The 20,465-nt window shown below is 37.6% G+C and overlaps 1 protein-coding gene across 1 annotated transcript in view; it reads right to left on the reverse strand.

The window, feature by feature from the left end:
* Positions 1-370: 370 nt before the first annotated feature.
* Positions 371-20,465, reverse strand: part of CAPN8 (calpain 8) — a 114,770-nt gene continuing 94,675 nt past the window's right edge. Inside the window, exons 15-21 of the mRNA XM_074222769.1 lie at positions 19,706-19,763; positions 12,005-12,069; positions 6,257-6,325; positions 5,809-5,887; positions 4,128-4,244; positions 2,862-2,920; positions 371-792 (exon numbers count right to left, since the gene is read on the reverse strand). Coding sequence (XP_074078870.1) covers positions 769-792; positions 2,862-2,920; positions 4,128-4,244; positions 5,809-5,887; positions 6,257-6,325; positions 12,005-12,069; positions 19,706-19,763 — 471 coding nt within the window. The 3' untranslated portion in view covers positions 371-768. The remainder of the gene's footprint in view (positions 793-2,861; positions 2,921-4,127; positions 4,245-5,808; positions 5,888-6,256; positions 6,326-12,004; positions 12,070-19,705; positions 19,764-20,465) is intronic.

Consider the following 20,465-nt stretch of genomic DNA (forward strand, 5'->3'; position numbering starts at 1 on the left):
TCTCATTTCCCAAACACATCTTCACTTCATGCAAACCAGAAATACCAGAAATCTTCGATGCACTTTATTAGGAAAAAAAAAACAGGAATCCTTTTTTGTGTATTTGCTTTATATTCATTTTTCATTGCCCCATTTCATTGATCTGAGTTCCATATTTTTGGATGAAAGGGAGGAGGGGAGAGGGAGAGAGAGAGGAGAGAGAGAGAGAGACAGAGACAGAGACAGAGAGACAAAGAGAGACAGAGACAGAGAGAGATTCCTGAGCCACTTGTGTAAAACAATTTGAGATCATAGGATTAAAAACACAACTTTTTTAAAGGTTATAAATTATTAGAGGGACAAACACATGAGCAGTGTTATACAGAAAATTTTATTCAGTTTGAACCTACTTTTCCCAGAGACTGAAATGAAATAAAGGAAGCAGTGTAATTCAAAGTGTTGAGGAGAAATGTTTTATTCTTGCTATATCTTCAAAGTAAATACCCTTTTATGAAAATTAATTGATGTTAAATGGTTAAATGAAATGGGGTGCATTGGAGAAGAGACTACAACCAATGAGGGATGAAGCCAATGGCAGTAGAGAACACCCAAGATATCCATAGAATCCTAGAAGAGATGAGGTGGGGAGTGGGAAACCTGGTTCTCGGATAGAGGGTCAGAGCAAACTTCCTACAATACCAACAGGTTTTGATCATTTGAATCTGAAATGGGGAAGAGAATGGAAGGGACATCCAGACAAGTAACTGCAGAGGTATCCAAGATGTTGGCTCAGACTAGCACACAACAAAGCCACTGTGAAAGGAAGAAAACACAGATTAACCCATTGCCATTATATCAGAATATTTATAGCAAAACTTCTGAGGTAGCAAAAAAAATTGGATATAAAGTAGGTGCCCATGAATTGAAGAGTGGCTGAATTATGTATGGAATAACATGAAATAATGTTGTGCTATAAAAAATGACAATTCTGAGGGATTCAGAGAAATAGAGATTAGTATAAACAGATATGGATGGAAGTAAGTAGAACCAGAAGAAAAAAATGTGCCCAATCACCAAAAGAACCACCATGAAAAAAAAACACTCATTAATAACTGAGGTCTAATTGTAATTAGAATCTTCATCCCAGATGTTGAAACATGTCTGTTTCTGCACAAGATAGAGGAGGTAGGGACCTATAGGGGCAAAAGGCTGCATAACCACTGTAACAATGGCTCCTAACCTCTGGTTTTGCTTAACTATTTTCATGGATGGGCATCCCAGACAGTGACTGCTGTATAAAAATAAAAGGAATCAATGAATGATGGGGTTTTTAAAAGAATGAGGCCACTGCTTCCAAAGGCAGCTAAGATTTTTTTTTGAAAGAGATGCTTCCCTATCATAAATGGACTTGAGTTTTTGATATATCCTTTACCTATGTGGTTTATTGCTCAGTGAATGATAAGAAACTAACAGCTCCTTCAATCAAATATGGCTAAAGCCATAAACCCACTTGACACACCATAGCTCTGTACCAATTGGGATTGTCTAAATTATTTTTAAAATTCTGACATAGGATATCTATAAAATCCCCAAACTATTCCTCCATCAATTTTTTGACATTATCAAAAAGGAAGTATTTAGGACATAGATCAATAAGTGGATGGTATTATTCCTATTACCAAAGTAAAGAAACTGAAGCAAATGGGGATAGTGTAATTTATCCCAAATCTTTGACATGATTACCAATCAAACCAGTTGCTTGGTCCCACTGCCTCTACATTAACTATTTATTTCAATTGAAAACCTCAGTGAAGAATGCTTTCTTCCATAATGCCCAAATAATCAATACATTTCAGAGACTCATATCATAACTTCACTCTGAGAAAATGTACAAGAGCTCCCAAGATTAGTATTTCAAGATTTTTTCCCCATGCAGAACATTGTACTCATTATAGTCTGTATGCTCCAATTTGCTTTTTTCTACATCTTTAGGAAACTTCACCCATGGTCAAGAGGCTTGGGTTCAGGTCCTTTTTCCATTACTTAGGAGCTGTGTGACTAGACAGATCACTTCAACTTTCTGTTTCCTCATCTGTGAAATGGGGACATTTGGTGTTACCCACCAGCTGCTGTGATAAAAGCATTTTGTAAATCTTCAAGTGCAATGTAAATGTGATCTGTTACTACTGTTGATGTGTTTAAATATTTTTATATAGCCCCTGCCTCCCAAAGTATTTATTTTAAATGGAAAGCACCTAAGAAGTCAGTAGTTATATCTGTATTGATAGCTTGCTTTACACAGTGTCCATTCCAATAGCAATTGTTGCCACTGCTTAGCAACAACAATGTTGTAGCATGCCCGATAAATGACTTTGTTGTTATTGTTCAGTTGTTTCAGTTGTGACCAACTCTCTCTGATTTCATTCAGGGTTTCCTTGGCAGACATACTGGAGTGGTTTGCCATTTCCTTCCCCAGCTCATGTTACAGATGAGGAAACCAAGGCAAACCAGGTAAAGTGACTTGCCCAGGGGCACACAGCTGGTAAGTCAGGCCAGATTTGAACTCAGGGAAATGATTCTTCCTGAACCAAGTCCTAGAGCTCCATCCATCCTCTGTGAGCTACTCAGTCATCCATAAATGGCTTAGAATCTGGCTTATAGTCTTTGCTTAAAATACATGCAATTTAAATATCTGTGTTGAAGAGGAGAGGCCCAGCTCTAGCCTTCTCCATCCCACCCTAACCAAAATGTGTATGCTTCATTTCTGGAATTGAGATAAGAATAAAGTAGAAACAGATTACTGGATTTAAATAGTCCCTTTTTATACAGGCTTCTCAAAGTACTGTTGGCAAGCACTGTGCCACAAACCTAATCCCATTTACCTCTGCCAGTGAGAGCTGGACAATGCCACTCTGGTCCTTATCCAAGAGACTGAATATTTCTAAAGAGTCAAAGAAAGAATGCAATTAGACATCTAGTGATAAGCCACTGGGCTACCCACACCTCTGCTATTATGCTGAGTCCCCTCTCCTCTCCACTTTCCCCAATAACCTGTCTTTTCCAACCTTGATCTATGGGCAAGGTCTTTGTCACTAAATCTTTTGCCTGCTCACATACTTCTCCTGCACCTTCCTCTGGCCAATTCTAATGTCAAAGCTAATGATCTAGCATGTAGACTACCTGTACTAGGTATTCTCTGTTTCCTGACTTTTGGCAATCTCACTGATTTCCATTCCATCTTCAGAAAGCAGCCAGTGAGAGCAAATGGCCCATGTGCCACACTGGTCAGATTCAAATCCCTGCTCCCTGAAATCTAATCTCACTTTTGCCATCTACTACCTGTATGACGCTGGCCAAGTCAACTGAGCTTTCTAAGACTCACATGCTTCATCTATAAAATTAGAACATGTGATTCCCATAATCTCTAAGGCCCCTTCCAGATCTAAATCCTATGAAAAATCTGAGTGTTCTTTCTACTATCTTTGGAGGTCATGAATGTGCCTGAGATAACTGAAAGCTCCAAGAGATGAAAGATCATAGAATCTAGAGATAGAAGGTGACCTTAGTGGCCATCTAGTGCAAACCTCTCACTTTACAGATGAGATAATATTTTTAAAAAACATAATACCTTGGAGATAGGTGTTATATAAATACCTTTTAAAAAGATAAGGAAACTAACTAAACTTCTCCATAGAAGAAAAGTAATTTGGTCAAAGAAATGCAGATAGTTAAAAGGCAACATTCTATGTGTCTTTTTTGTGTCTATAGATCTTGACATCTAATTTGGAGCAATAGTTAGATTTGTATATATTATTATCTGGAATGTATGTCTACACAAATAAATTAATGTACATGTGTATATTGATATATAGCTATATAGATGTGGCCTCAGTAAATATTTGTTGAATAAGTGATTATTCTAATTCTTTTCCTGAAGGATAAAGCAGTCAACAGGAACCTCAATTCACATACAGATCTATTCTTAAATCTTTCTGACTATGCTCTTTCACCAACTGGTGGATAAATTTTATAGTTGGATTTGACCTTTAAGCCCCACAAATGCAGCTTCAAGACACTGTCACCCCTCCCTAACCTCACCCCAATCTGGGGATAGATGGGGAATGGGACAAGGAAATGGGGCAACTCACTGAAGAGACTCTCTAGACGGATCATACATGCAATGAAGCTGTCAAAGTGAATGCTGAGAGTATCACCCCCATAGCGCACAGCAATTGCTTGCTGTACCTGGTTGTTGAGAGTGAAACCTGCAGGGACAGAATGGTGATAGGCTTGAGAGAATGATCAAATCTTTCTTTGCCCAGCAGTGAAATTGTACCCCCCTCCAAGAACTGGGAGGAGATGAAGGAGGAGGACGATAGAGAAGATTTACTATGGTTTTTTGCATAAATTTAAAAATCAGGGAACCAACTGGTCACTCACTGGATGATGCTATGTGTCTTATTGATTTATCTGTAGTGATTCTGGATAGGGCCCACTTGTCCCAAATGGGAGCTAAAGGTAGGTCTTCTCTTAATGTCACTTGTGGTATGGTACAGATGAGACATTGTAGTGAAACAGATACCCAGAAGATTAAGAAAAGATGATTGACTATGAATCAATTGCCAAACATTTCTTAAGAACCTACTGTATTCTAGAAACTATGCTAAGTTCTAGGGATATAAGGACAGTGCCTATCCTCAAGGAGTTAACAGTTTAGATGGGTTGAGACATCATGTTCAAAGGAGCTTTCTTAGCAAAAATACTGGAGTGGTTTGCCATTTCCTTTTGCAGCTCATTTTAATAAAACAAAAATGTTTGCCCTTCATTTTCAAAGAAGACCACAACATCAGAGAGGTGATACCAAGACATGTACATGAATTGGGTTTGAGTGAGGGGATGCTGTGCTAAGTTGCCAGCCTCACTTTCTCCTCCAAAACCATCTGGGTCCAGTGGCTAGGTATGAATCAGGACAACTGGAGATGGCTCTGGATGTGAGATAATAATGTGACTTGCCAAAGATCACACAGCTAGTAACAATGTAAAAATCAAGTCTCTGAGACTGGATTTGAACTCCCCTTCTCCTGATTCCAAGGCCAGTGTTCCATCCATTGTGCCACCTAGTATCTAAAGATATAGAGAGATGTATAGATAAGATAGGTATAGATATAGATATAGGTTGGACTTATATAAAATAGATACAATGTGATTGGAGCAGACAAAGCAGGTACTAGCAGCTACAGGATGGGGGGGGGGGGGAGAAGGGGAGTGAAATCAGGATTAAGGATTAGAAGAAACCTCCAGACTAAGGTCAATAAAATCTTGAGTTCAAACTATTAAGTAGCAAAACCTCCAGAAAGTGTCTGGGATTCATCAGTGTGTGCTCTGTTGTTTTTTTTTATCTGAGTATTTTTTATATCCACATAATAAAAGTAAAGGTGGGGAGAAATAAGCATCCCTTTCATGTTCCTCATACAACAAAATCCTAAGGAATATGGAGAAAATCCTAAAATTACTATAATCTCTCCCTCTGATAAAAATCAAATCTTTTAGAAAAACTTAAAGGGACCTATGGATGGCAATTAGCAGCATTTTTGCAAACAATAGGTAATAAATCTATGCTGATTTTTTTTGCACAGATACATAATTTCATTGATATAAGGAACTCACCCTCTACCAAAAGATCAGCAAATAGATGTTGTTCTTCTACTAGTGTTAGACAGTTGCCTCTTGCTCTGCTGATTTTTATTATGAACTATCAATAATCACAATAATATTTTATTTGTATCTCAATTTTAAACTTGAAAGTGTGGATCTCAATTATGTCCCCACCTGCTTTCTTGAAAGCTGTCCTCATCTCATGGGTATTAATGGTCCCTGAATGGTTATCATCCACTTCCTGGTAGATCTCCTAAAACAGAAAAGAAATGCCAAGCAGAAAAGAATTCTTTGTGAAACTTTCAGGAGCTCATGCTCTCCCCTAACCCTAATGATTCACTCCGAAGAACAGAGGCAAATGTTTGTTCTGAACACCAGAGCAATATAGTCACTACACCTCTAAGATGGTGGAGGCTTTGGTTTAGGGAGTTGGTATTTTGGTCTCTAATTATTCATCTCCTCCTTTTCCTGTCTCGAGTCATAACATACACAAGTGCAGTGGTGATTATAATTAGAAGACTGAGTTCCTAGATTAAACTGGGGATGACTTTTCAGGATGAGCAGTTAGGACTGAGAAGGGAAGAACATTTGAAGGAGGTGGAAGGAATCCAATAATAGTTACCAAATACTTCTGAATCTTCAGCCATAATGTCTTGAGTTCTCCAAGTTCCAAAGTTCCTGTCCCATTATTCTGGATATGTTAAGGACATAATATAAACAATAACAGCTTAGACTTAAATCTATGTACTCTGCAATTTTTTCTTCTTCTAGAGGGTCACCCTATCAGGTATCAGTTTTAAATCAATCTGTTATATATGTCTTTCAAATTTGCCTCGACAAATATAGAGATATCTAAGCATTGCCAAGGAGATCAGGATACTGAAGATGAATGCCTATTAGTTAGGTAGGAATTCCCCCAGAATTTCATTCATTGAACTCAAGAAATTTTTCCCTGACCCTGTGATGAATGATGAACTAGTCTCTCCTATCCTTTGGCATTGTGGGTGGGGAGGGGGAAGTTAACCAGTGAAACTGGAAGAGGGAAAGTTGTGAGTAGCCGAGAGAAGTAAGAAATGGAGTAGTAATCATAGGAGCCAGTGAAGAGAAGACATAGAGGGACATACTATTACTACTATGAGGTTATCATCTCAAGACTCCATCGAGCTACATCGGCAGATGATACTTTAGCTATGTCAAGACGGATGCTGCATCTGAGTTATACTCTCCAATCCAGCCCATCATTTTCCTTCTCCACTTAGGCTCTCTTGCTCCCCATTCTGGAGAGACCAGGAACATGAAGTTTTCCCCCTGGAACCAGAAAATCTGTTTTTTACAAGTTTGTTACTTTTTTTTGCTTAAATGTTTACTTTGCCTCTTTAGCAGGCAATTGAGATAAATACTTAACCATAAGCATTGCTAATGTGGTTGTACTTATTGTGAATGTACCAGATGGGGGGCTGCATCCTAGGGGAGGAGGAGGGAGAGGGAAAGGATAGAGATTTTGAAGCTGCAGTGATTTTTGCTAAAAATGCACTGTCTAGGAGCTCAGAGCTGAAACAGAGAGTTATTGATTATTTTTATAACTTGAAGGGAAGAGAGAGTATACTTATACCAGAATCCCTTTAGGCAATGAATGAGTCAGCATTCATTGGGAATCTGTGACTACCTGGGCTAGAACTGAGATGGGACTTCTGCCACTATTTTCTCCAAGATTAGTTTAAGAGGAAAAGCCCTTCCAGACAGGAAGAACCTAGGGAGTGACTAAAGAGAAAATCTGGTCCAAGGGAAGGAACAGTCAGTCCATCCAGGAAAAATAGTATGTGAAGAGATGGGGAATAAGTGTGATTGATTGACAGCCATGCTTACTAGCACAATCCCATTTATCAGCACTATATCACTATTAGACATCTATCCAATATTATTATGCCTAAGCCTAGAACTGGAAGTACTTTTTCAGTACATATATCCTCATTGAGGTCTGGCAGGCATAAGAACAAAAGGGAGCAAATTCTAATCAAGAATAAAAAAGATTCTACAAAGATTTGTAGTTTGAAGGGACTCTAAGGTCATTTGGCCCAACATGCTTGGAGGTCCAAAGAGATACAGTGACTTGCCTCTAGTAACTAGTAGAATTAATATTTGAACTTATGGCATTTCTGCCAGGCTAGCCTGTCTCCCAGCTCTGAGAAGACACAGCAATATCTAAAAATTTAATTGTCTTAGGGAATTAAAAGACCTCTCCAGTAAAGTCTAAACTTGTTGTTATTGTTCAGTTATGTCTAATTCTTCATGATCCTATTTCAGACTTGCTAGACAAAGAATACCAGAGTGGTTTGCCATTCCTTCTCCAGATCATTTTACAGACGAGTAACTGAGGCAAACAGAGTTAAGTGACCTACCCAGGATCAAATAGCTAACAGGTGTCTGAGATTGGATTTGAATTTAGGAAGATGAATCTTCCAGAGCCCATCTACTTTCCTTGGTCTAAAATTACACAATTCCAATTAATCTGTTGGCAACATAACTAAAATGTGGGGGGGGGAGGTCATCAGCTTTCATGAGGTTCAAAAGCTCAACAGCACTTGCCTAATTATGTTCTGTAAATATATTAAACTAATTCCCAACAACATGATTATCTGTCTGTCAATTATGAAAGATACCAATAAAACCTTCCCAAGGACAGGGTCTAAAGAATGTTTGTGGGTTGGATATGGTGGTACATGCCTGTAGTCCCTGTTACTGAAGAGATTACAGGTAGTTGATCTCTTGAGCTCATGAATTCTTAGTTGTAGTGTGTTAAGCCAATCTGATGTCCATAATAAGTTTGGCACCAATATGGCAGGCTCCTGAGATCAAGAGGTTGGGCTAGCCCAGAGGGGGAAAAAAGTCAAAATTCCTATGTCAATCAGCAGTAGGATCAAGTCCATGAGTAGCCACTGCATTTTCAGTTTGGGCAAGATAGGGAGATCCAATCTCAAAAGAAAAAAAATAGTTTGTGTTTTTGCAACACCTAGGTGCTGAGCCAAATCTTGATATACTGCAAACTGCCTAAACAGCTGAATGGGGAACACTTAAAGAATGTGAGCACCTGTAAGACTGGGGATGACAACATCACAAGGGCTCTTGTGGAGCAAGGAGACAGATGCAAATGCCAATGTGAAGAGCAAGTGGTTGCTGCTTAATGCCTGTCTACCAGACAGCCCTTAAAAGGAAGCTCTACCGGCAGGCTGATTTGATGAGGATGATTCAGAGATCAAGGAGCTATTTGTAGCAAAGCAAGGAATATATTGTCAACACCCTGTAGATTCTTATGATATGAAAATTAAGTTAAGAAGCATAAGGGCCCATGGAATAGGTATTGAGGCTAAAGATATATTGACCATGCCAATGACCACCATGTTAAGTTCCTGAAAGAGGGCATTCATGCCTTTCTCATTATTATAAGATCAGGATTGTACCTTTCATTGTGCGTGTGTGTGTGTGTGTGTGTGTGTGTGTGTGTGTGTGTGTGTGTGTCTGTGTGTGTGTGTGTGTCTGTGTGTGTACGCTTTTCAAAAGAGTATTCTTCCTGGTGTTTTCTTCTTTTAATAACACCTAGTAATACCTAGTAGAGTTTCTAATAAGACATAGTAAAGTTATTCTCATTCAATTAACAAGCATTGATCATTAAGTGCCAAATAAAATTCCACAGGAAGTGTTTCCTAACTCTTTTTAATTCTAGTGCCTTTCCTCAGTCACTTATTTTCTATTTATCTTGTGTGTGTGTGTGTGTGTGTGTATATATATATATATATATATATATATATATATATATATATCCTGCTTTGTATTGTACATATTTGTTTGCATATTTATTGTCTCCTCCATTTGATTATAAATTCCTTGTGGGCAAGAACTGTCTTTTGCCTCTTTTTGTGTCCCAAATTGCTTAGTACAATATATTACAGCATATTAAACACATAAGCTATGTTTAATAAATGTTGGTTGATTGATTGAATATGAATATCTACCCTGTTATAAGAACTGTCATAGGTGTTAAAGATACCTGCATTTTCATTCTATTGTTAACTAAATATTTCTATCCAACTATGTGAAAATTTTCAAAAAGGGGAGAACATGGTATAGAGTAGAGCACACTAGATTTGGATTGTGGAAGCCAGGGTCAAATACTAGTTCCTCTACTTACTATTTGTGTGACTTTAAAAAAGAAATATCAACTCTCTGAGCTTCAGTTTACTCCTAGATGAAGGAATAAAAAAGCAATTAGATGTTAAGCACTATGCTAAGCCCTGAGAATACAAATATAGAATCTCACAGGTTCTGCCTTCAGCAAGCTTACATTCTAATGGAAGAATGTAAGGAAATATAGGAAAACAGAGTAAATGTGATAACAAATGTTTTGGTTTGGAAAGACAGAGGAATGATGAGTAGAACTTTATAGAGCAAATTTATGCCAAACTTATGCTGCATTTTCTCCTGGCTCCCATATCCCTAACCTCTCAATAATTACTCTCCACACTGTTCCAGTATCACCCTTGCTGGACTGTCTGCAGAACCAATAAACATACCATTCATGTAGTAATGGAAGAATTGATTTAATGTTGATTCTAAGCAAATTGGTATAGTGGAAAGTATTTGGAGTCAGGAAGACTTGAGTTCAAATATGAACCTAGAGACTAACTGGTCTTGTGATTCTGGACAAGTCACTTAACTGTTGTCTACCTTAGTTTCCTCCATCTGTAAAGTAAAGATAATAAATGCACATAGCACCTATAGCTTCTACTAAATAGGCCAGGCTACCCAGAAAAGGGCACCAAACTCCTGAGGTCACCTCATGAATGATCTTTTAGTGACAATATTATTTCAAATTTCAGTTCGTACTTAGAAATTCTAACATTAACCTGAGTCTGTACTTTAGTCACAACTTACATTAAACTGTAACTATGAAATAAAAGGAGAAAAAAGGATATGAGTTTTGCACTAACCAACTCTATGACCTTGGGCAGATTGTGTTCACCATTCCATCTCTCCCTTTTTCTAGTTGCAAAATTAAGAAGCTGAACTCAGTGACCTCAAAGTTCCCTTCCTGTTCTATCTCTAATTTTCAAGCTGCCCCAATTCAGGGACTGCCCTCAGAATTTCATTATGCCTTAAAAGGTTAGCCCTCTTCTTGGACCCACACTTCTTATGTGACCCAGATCCTGGCTCAGCATAGAGGGTAAGGCTTTGGAATATCTGAAGTCCCTCATCTCATGCAAAATACCAAAGAGCCCTGTACACTGAGCCCCAACATGCTGACTAAGCCCTCATTTAGAACATGAAGGCAGCCAGGCTGGCAGGCAGGTAGACACAGGGACTTGGCTGTGCTGTCAGACTTGAAGGCCTGCTGGCCTGTTGTGTTCCCTAGTGTGAGTCAGCTCTGCTGAATACCAATTACAGTGGAGAAGCTGATGGTAATGAGAGTGTGCCCTTCTGCCTGCTGAGTGGTTGCTGGAGGGAAACGCAGACTAGATGCTGCAGCCTCCTTCCCATGATAAACAATTCTAAGCTCTGATGCTACACAATGTGATAGACATACTAGTTCAGTATATGCCTACAAAAAGTTCTGGGGGCTTGGTTCTGCAGACAGTCTAGCAAGGGCGATACTGGAACAGTGAGGAGAATAATTATTGACAGGTTAAGGATATGGAAGCCAGGAGAAAATGTGGTATCAACTTCTTCCTCACCTTCTGGCTGATTCCTGAAATTCTCCCTTCACAACTTCATCCCCTTTAGTTGAAGGCCTTGATCCCTTTTCTTTCTTTTTTTAAAAATTTTTGCAAGGCAGTGGGACTAAGTGACTTGCCCTGGGTCACACAGCTAGGTAATTATTAAGTATTTGGGGTCAAATTTGAACTCAGGTCCTCCTGACTACAGGGCCAGTGCTCTATCTACTATGCCACCTAGCTGTCTCCCTTGATCCCTTTCCAAAGGAAATCATCCCTGGCAGGGGCTGTCATACATTAATCTATTAGCAGTCATTTATACTTTTGTGAGAATAAAGGATCCGAGGGTAATTTTGCTAAAAATAAAAGCTTTCTACCTAAGATAAACTTTGCCTGCTTTACAACTTTGGAGTTTGGAGGATCCAAAAAGGCAGACAGAAGGTGGGGGTTATGGAAAACTGAGTAAGCATAGTATAGGAGACATGGCACCAGATAGTTTGAAACCTAGCTCTAATGTTTACTATTTGTATGACCTTGGAAAAGTCACTTCATTTCTCTGAGATATATTCTTCATCTAGAAAATTATGAATCTGATCACTGAGGTCTCTTCCAGTTCTAAATTCTTTTCTCCTACAAATCAAGAGAAAGTGACTCTGAAAGGATACATCCAAAAGACCAATCATTTCTCTGCAGGTATTGATGTTGAATCCATCAAATTCCACGCCCGTTCCTAAATGTTTGAATAAAAAGAAGAAAAGTTTCAGAGGCACTTGAGGGCACGGAAAATGATGTCCTTGGCAGAATGCCACAAAATGCATCAGCTCTGAGTTCTTAGGGTTCTCTGGCAGGAAAAGGAGTCCCATGTGACTGGTTCACTGGCAATCTACCCTTTAATATTATCTGCTCTCAGCTCAAGGACCATGTCTGCTTCATGACATTTTCTAAATGCCATGGATGTCCTGAAGAGCATTTCCCCGTCTTACTTCCCTCACACTTAGGAGCAAAGGTTAGAACCAAAGACCCCCCCGATCTCACTTATTTTGTTTTCTCTCTGGACCTTTCTTTCCTAGAAAGGAAGAGTTAATAGAGCCAGACAAAAGAGCAAGAATGAATGTTTTAAGGACAGAAGGACTTGGTCCCATTGTCATAAAACTCGCCCTCCCTCAGAAACCCTGAAACAGCTGAATGCGAATGTCTGTATAGTTATCCTTCCTCAGCGTGACTTTCCCCATTGTTGGTTTCAATTTATCATGAGGTAACAAAAGAAATTAAATGGGAATTTGGGAGGAGTTTTATAGAAGCTGTAGATGACATACTAAGATTAGCAGATGGTACAGAAAAAGTTTAGAAACTCATAAATGCATAATATATATACAATATTATATAATAACATATTTTACCTTTTAATACCATAATAATTCAGACTTCTTCTATGGTACAAAGGGAGGATCAAAACATTTTACATGGATTTTTCCAGATCGTGGCAGCACTGCACCCCAACCCCTCCTCCCCCATGATGTGGAAAGGTTAAAGATACTCTCTCAACCATCTCCACTCCCCCTGAATGACTACAGCTATCAATCAACTGACAGCTTAGGGTTCTATATACAACCCTTTAATAGATTGCTGTGCTGTGTAAATGCCTTTTATTATTGCAAGGGAATCTGTTTCTAGAAAATAAATTTTTGGCATTCCATCACAGTCGTACATAAGGGGAAAATTCCCCCACAAGAATGAACCCTAAAATAAATAAAATCTTTAAGTTAAAAAAAAAAGAATGATCCTCTCAGGGCACCTAGGTGGTGTAGTGGATAGAGCACTGGCCCTGGAGTCAGAAAGATCTGAATTCAAATCCAACCTCAGACACTTAATAATTGCCTAGCTGTGTGACCTTGGGCAAGTCACTTAACCCCCACTGTCTTTCAAAAACCAAAAGAAAAAAAAAGAATGAACACTCACTTGTCACAAAGATAAAACAGTAAAGCAAAAGCATCCAATATAAAAACCATATCTAACAACATATATGACATTCTGCTCTAGTTGTGCCTTGCCTTTATCCTATGAAAAAGTAAGTATGTTACATTATCTGTTCTTTGGATTCAGTTTTTCAAAACTCAAGAGTCCAGCTTCCTCTTAGTGATCTTTTATATTATTGTCATTATGTAGTGAGCTCTTTTGGTTATGCTTAAAAGCTTCACTCTTGTTGGATTCAAGAAACTGAAAATGAGGTAACACAAGCTTCAAAGATTTAGAGATGATAGGAACCTCAGAAATCATCTGACTCAGTTCCCTTTTTAGTTTTTATGAGTCTTAATTAGCTACTCCCATAAATTCTCCAAGGGGGGGGTCTACTCTGCAAGAATTCTTGCAGAATTTTGACATGAGCATGCCAGAAGTTGAAGGTTTTCCCTGTAATTTCTTGACACTACATGGATAGCAATGGAGAACACAGGTTATCTGTTTTTCTTTATTCTTGTTCTGTGATCAACAGCTTCTTTTATGGTCATATATCTCCTGGATAATATTCTTTATGCTCCTTTTTCCATGCAAGTCTTGATAGGTAGCATCTTAAATTCTACTCATGCTGACCAGTTTCTCCAGTGAACTTTGATTTCTAATTTTTTGTAAGGGTGGTATTCTATGAATCTCAACTATATGGCATCACAGCTATCCAAAGGGACCTGTTATCTCATTGATGTGCATATTCCCTCAAGTGATGAAGATTATGACCTACTCACTTTGTGAAATACTTGTCCATGTCCTCCTATAAGTTTGCCACAGATGGTCTAAGCCACATGCTAGAGATTGCCTTTATTTTCTCTTGATATTAAGAAGATTCTAGTGAAAAACAAGGACTATCTGTTAGTTATGCTTCTCTTAACATGATTGGGCTATCTTCTTTTTCAAGCATATATTTCTTTGATGGCATTTCCTACTCTGATTCTTCTCTAGAGCTCTTCATTTCTTGTGCATTTGCAGTCTGTTTATATCTACCATATATCTTTCTACTACCCTCTGAGTGGTAAACGTGTATAATTATTTAAATACCAATAGAACATTTTATGGTTTGCAACTACACTAGCAGAATATTATTGATAACAACATGGGCCTACGTTTCTGGGTATATGATATCTCTCATATAGGAGACATAGTAAAATGTTTGTTGAATGATTGGGAGGAATTTGGAGACATTAAAGGAACTTTCCAATCTCCCCAAAACAATCCAATCCATTGTCTCCTTCCTATTTAACTCTGGACTCAACTTATTGCCTTTTTGCTACATATGTGCCGGATATAGTTAAAATGACAGGTAGATAGATGAATGTTTAGCTGAACTCTACACCAATTTCTGCTCATAATCTAAATAATTGTTCTTCATTTTATTTTTCTTGTATGGATGATTAGGCCGAATTCTTCTGAGTAGTTATAGAACTTTTTTTTGAAGTTATGTAATATTCCTCTCAAAATTAGGAGCATCTGGAGTGTCTCTTCCCCAACTACAGGAAATTCCTCTTCAATATGGATCTACTCCATGATCATGAAGAATAATCTTTGGTGTTCATGTATCTCCTGGCTTTACCTGCCTCACTTAATAAAAGTGATTAGAACCCATTTGCCTTGCAAAAACATAAAAAAGGGAATAGAAAGTTGTTGAGTAAGGTTATCATATTATATCTTTTCAAGAAATCTTGCAGGATTTTGATGTGAGTAAAACACCTTGTTGTAAAGGAGTGTATTAGATATAATTTTCCTTTATCAAATCAAACTTTTTTATAGTTAAGCAATATACTCAATAGGATTATTCTTTCTCTATATCTTTATAGGAAGTCATGTGATAATTAAGATGTATTCTATTAGCAATATTACTCACTAAAGCCTGTCTATTTTCTTAAGAATAATTTTGATACATATCTCTCTGTATTCTCATAAATTCTCATAAATCTCATAAATATTTTCTATAGATAGGAGATAGGCATATAAATAGTTGTTGATCTTTCATTAACTTTTTATTGGACTTAGAAAGATTCAAGATTTTTTTTGACACTAGGTATCTTTGCTGCCTTCAGGCACCTTATGAATTGATCTATTAAAGCCCTTACATTGTATGTGTAACCTCCAGCATGGGTCTCCTCTAGGTACAATTAATCTAATCCAGTTACTTTTAGCATGTTTGTTCTCTTTATGTGTCATTTCCATCTATTTAATGAGCACTTCAAGAACAGTGAAGTTACAGTCTAAATGCTATGGTTCTACTTCCCTTAATAGCCAAAAGATTTAGTTGCAAAAATCTTTGCAGATTATTTCCATCTACCTTCTGCTGTTCTTTCATTTTCATCTTTAAATGTCTACAGGGTGATTATTTAATTGGGTCCCTAAGCAAGCTTCTTTCCATTGATTTCCCACAAATACTTTGTTCCTGTTTTATGAATAATACTGTTCCTAACTTTTTCTATACTTCACCATAAAGGTTTTTCCAATGAATTTGGTTTGTTTGTTTGGTTTTTTTTGCAAGGCAAATGGGGTTAAGTGGCTTGCCCAAGGCCACATGGCTAGGTGATTATTAAGTGTCTGAGGCTGGATTTGAACCCAGGTACCCCTGACTCCAAGGCTGGTGCTTTATCCACTATGCCACCTAGCCACCCTCCAATGAATTTGTATTCTAAACCAGTAGTGCTCTTGGTTACCATGTCTTTCCACTCTGGCAAGTAAATCAAATATTTACTAGTAAAGACATTTTCAGGCTTTCGTAAAAGAATCTTCATTATAGTCATCAATTTATATCAGCTAAACTTTTGTTTGAAATAATTGTAATCAATGTCTACATCCTTTCTCTTGTCAATATCTTATTTATTATTACCAATAGCTTTTTAATAAGTTGGAGTAGTATTCATCATATATCATCTTTTCCTCTTTTTTATTTTTCCTTCTAACTTTGTAGAACTTTAAATCTTTGTTCTATGGTGTTGGTGGTTTGACTCTTCATGTAACATGATGATAGCTGACACAGTACTACATCAGTAATGAGTCATTTCTTCTCTACGAAAATATGTTCATTTTCATTTTTGTAATGTTATTCAGTGTTTTCTATTTCCAGAGTCTTTCAATTCTTTTCTCTAAGAAAGTATTTACAATGTATGAGCCCGAGGCTTTTTATAATGTTTAAGCATGAGGCTTCTGTATGGTTTACAAGCCTCTGGTTTCTCTCAGTCTTTACTTCTATTTTTTTTTTAATTTTTTTGCAAGTCAGTGGGGTTAAGTGGCTTGCCCAAGCCCACACAGCTAGGTAATTATTAAGTGTCTGAGGTCACATTTGAACTCAGGTACTCCTGACTCTAGGGCCAGTGCTCTATCCACTGTGCCACCTAGCAGCCCCTCAGTCTTTACTTCTGATCCATATTTTCCAACATATTTTTCACCATCCTTACCTATGCCTACCTTTGTATGAAAGTTAGCAAGTATTAAATTATAGACTGCTTAAATTGAAGGGTCTCATATCAGGTTCTTCATAGGATTTTTCTAACTTTATCTTGTTCAACAGTGCAAAAATCACAATTATTCTCATGGTGGTCTTTTGTAAATTTTTATCTTGAGCAAGATGATATAAGATTACTGAATATCCCATGAAGTGAGATTTCTTGTTTCCTTTGAATACATTCTACCAATTCTGCCCAACTCCTTTACTTGCCTCTCCAAAAAAAATCTTATATTTAACTGTAACTTATGTCTTCCAGTTTCATTCATAGCAAGACTATCAAAATGATACAATGCAGTTCTTCTGGTAGTTTAACCATCCACTGGATATCAGATAAGGATCTCATATTTAAATTTGTAGTAGTTAAAAAGGTTATAGGGGGCAAAAAACTGTGTGATTCTTTTCACCCTTTGCCCACTTTCCTACTATTTTGCCAGTGTTGTTACAAAGGAGGCCACACAAATAATAAGATTATTTTGTATATTTCTTTGTTTTATGGGTTGCCATGACCTTAGAATTCATCACCAAGTGACTAAGTTGCTGCTGCTAAACCTCTTTGAACCTGGTTCTAGGACCATATTTGATATCCTTCGGACCTACCATAGCTTGAATTCTACTAACATAGCTTTTAATAATACAGGATCACCTCTAGAGCATGAAGAGGTGGCAGAGTAAGACTCTACGGGTGTCTCTACAACATCACTGTCGTTTATTTATTTGTTTGTTTGTTTATTTATTTTTAGGTTTTTGCAAGACAAACAGGGTTAAGTGGCTTGCCCAAGGCCACACAGCTAGGTAATTATTAAGTGTCTGAGACCGGATTTGAACCCAGGTACTCCTGACTCCAGGGCCTGTGCTTTATCCACTACGCCACCTAGCCGCCCCCTATCACTGTCATTTAAATAATAAGTCTGTTCCAAGAAGAATCTTAAGGTCATTATAATCACTGAATAATTTCCCAGAGGCAAACCACTGCCCTCTCATTCTCATATTTAATTTTGGGATTACTGTATCAACCATTGTAACATAAGAGACAACATCGATAGGTTGTTCATTCAACTGAATACTCTAGTCTTGACAATAGGAATCTTTATAAAAATTTCTTCTTGTGTGCATAGCTAACTCAAACTCTTTTGAATAAATTTGGATATCAAAATAACAGGTGGGTCATGAGGAAATTAGAACAATGCTGTCATCAAATAGGAACATCTATAGAACCTCATCATTGAAAATCCCTCTCTGATTTGAACCCTGTACCAGACATTTTTCTATGGATGTGATGGATAGAATGCTGAATTTGGAGTCAGGAAAACATGAGTTCAAATAAAGTTTGGCAAGTCATTTAACCATTCTTAACCTCAGTTTCCTCACCTGCAAATCAGAGGTAGGACCTGATGACTTTATAATGGCAGACACTTTGAGTGAACATTTCTCTGTTTTATACATCAAATGATATATTATCAATGTGTCATAGTAAATTATGAGCTGCTCTCAAAGTCAGAGAAACTTAAGTTCAAAGTTCTACCTTGGATGCATACTGGCTATGTGAGTCATTGCAAGTTGTTTAATTTCTCAATATTCTAGGCAACTCTATAAAACCACAAAGGGCAAAGAATGTGCCAACCTGCACTGAAAAACAAAGTTCCTTATTAGGAGTTCCCTGAACCTGTAAAATAACAAGTCTAGTCCCTTTCCCTTGAAATTGATAATCAGAATATTATCACAGTGAATTAGCTTTTTTTCTGTTTTCATAGACTCTTACATGATTCTGACAGACTCCTATGAAACATTTTATTGTGGGGGGGGGTTCTTCAAAGTGTCATTTTGATTGACTAGATTAAATACTTTTTTGTAGAAAACAGTAGGAATTTCTCTTTCAGTCAATTTTGTGATTGCAAAAATGTAGACTGCTATAGGACATCAAATGTGAATTTTGGCCCTCCTCTTCTCATGACCCCATTGAAAATGTCCTCCATGTGTTTACATTATTCTCATCAAGATGGGAGAGTAGATGCAAGAGTCAAAAGTTGTTGACAGTCTTCTAATTATGGGTTTTTTTGGTACAAATAAGGTCCAAGAATTTTTCCCTGAGCCTTTAATATGCTCTTAAGAGCATACAAAAGACTATTTCTTTAAGAATTAGTCCCTCATGGGGCAGCTAGGTGGCACAGTGAATAGAGCACTGGCCCTGGAGTCTGGAGTAACTGAGTTCAAATCTGGCTTCAGACACTTAACAATTACCTAGCTGTGTGGCCTTGGGCAAGCCACTTAACCCCATTGCCTTGCAAAAAAAAAAGAAGAATTAGTCCCCTCACAGCCTCACAGTTCTCAAAATTGGCCATCAGCAATAAGATTCTCTTCTGTATACATGTGATCGGGACTACTCAAAATTAGTACGTATCATCTTATCATAATTTGGTACAATGTTGACATAATGTCTCAATACCTATTTGGCCCAGTATTCTTTTCCATGCAGGGCTCTGTCCATCATTTTGGGGGGCGCAATAAATGTCATGCTTGTCAAAATAGATTAAATTAACCTGGAAAGTTCCTGGTTGGGTTGTACAGTAATGCTATAATCTTGTGGATAACTGTCTTCTTCAAACTGAGATGGTATACTACCCATCTCCTCAACAACACCATCTCTATATCCCTCCCTTTCTCTCCAATCTTCCCTAAATCATTGTCATGTCAGTCATTAAGTGGTAACCCCAAAGGGATGTATTGCTGAAGTCATTGATCTGGTCTGAGCTGAGTTAGTCAAAGACCCTGATGTGGAGTCTCCTCTGGCCTCCCCCCTTCACTGTTAATTTAGGAACAATGATATAAAGCATCTCTCTCCATCTCTCCTGGGCTCTTTTCATAGCTTTAAAAATCCCAAAGGACAACTTACGTTTAGAAAAGAAGTCATTCAGAATAGTCTGGAGTTCTTTGGCACTGACATCAGAATCCTAGAAAGGAGAATCCAAAGATTGATCAGGCCTTGAAAATTTTTCAAAATATCAGATGAAAGTGGAAACTTTACCATGAAATTCAGATTAAATCTGTTTTAAAGTAACAAAGTCTTTGAACAGAGATGATCTGAGTCTCATCTCTGATTGTGAAGTATTGAAGACATACACCTGGCAGATATTTTGTGTGTGTGTGTGTGTGTGTGTGTGTATTCAACCCTTCACAATCAGAGGTGAGGGTCAGCTCTGCCTCACCAGTTGCCCCCTCACTACATGTCCCTGGACTTCTCAATAACCTCCAGGATTCTCAAAAAATCTAAGCTCAGATGGGTACTGATGATGATGGTGAATCCTATGTGTTATACAGTAATGTCATTCAAAGCTTTCTGTATTTAACAGAAGTTTATTATATCTATTGATTATTCTCCAAAAAAGAGAAAGTAGTCTTTCTAGGAAGCAGATTTAGAGGGAAAAAAATATCTGAATAAATTTGACATGATTAGGCAAATCTTGTTTAATAATTTCACATTTAGATATTTGTATATATATATATATAAACATAAATATCAAGCATAGCAATTCTGTAATTTGGATGTATTATGAATATTTTTCTTTCTATCTTAAAGTTGAGGAAGCAGACTTTTCTCATACTTTAGATGATCCCTTTCAACCCCTTTGGACCTATGGGCCCCTTCTCAGAAT

This window comes from Macrotis lagotis, chromosome 2 (assembly GCF_037893015.1).
Source record: "Macrotis lagotis isolate mMagLag1 chromosome 2, bilby.v1.9.chrom.fasta, whole genome shotgun sequence".
Classification (NCBI taxonomy): domain Eukaryota; kingdom Metazoa; phylum Chordata; class Mammalia; order Peramelemorphia; family Peramelidae; genus Macrotis; species Macrotis lagotis.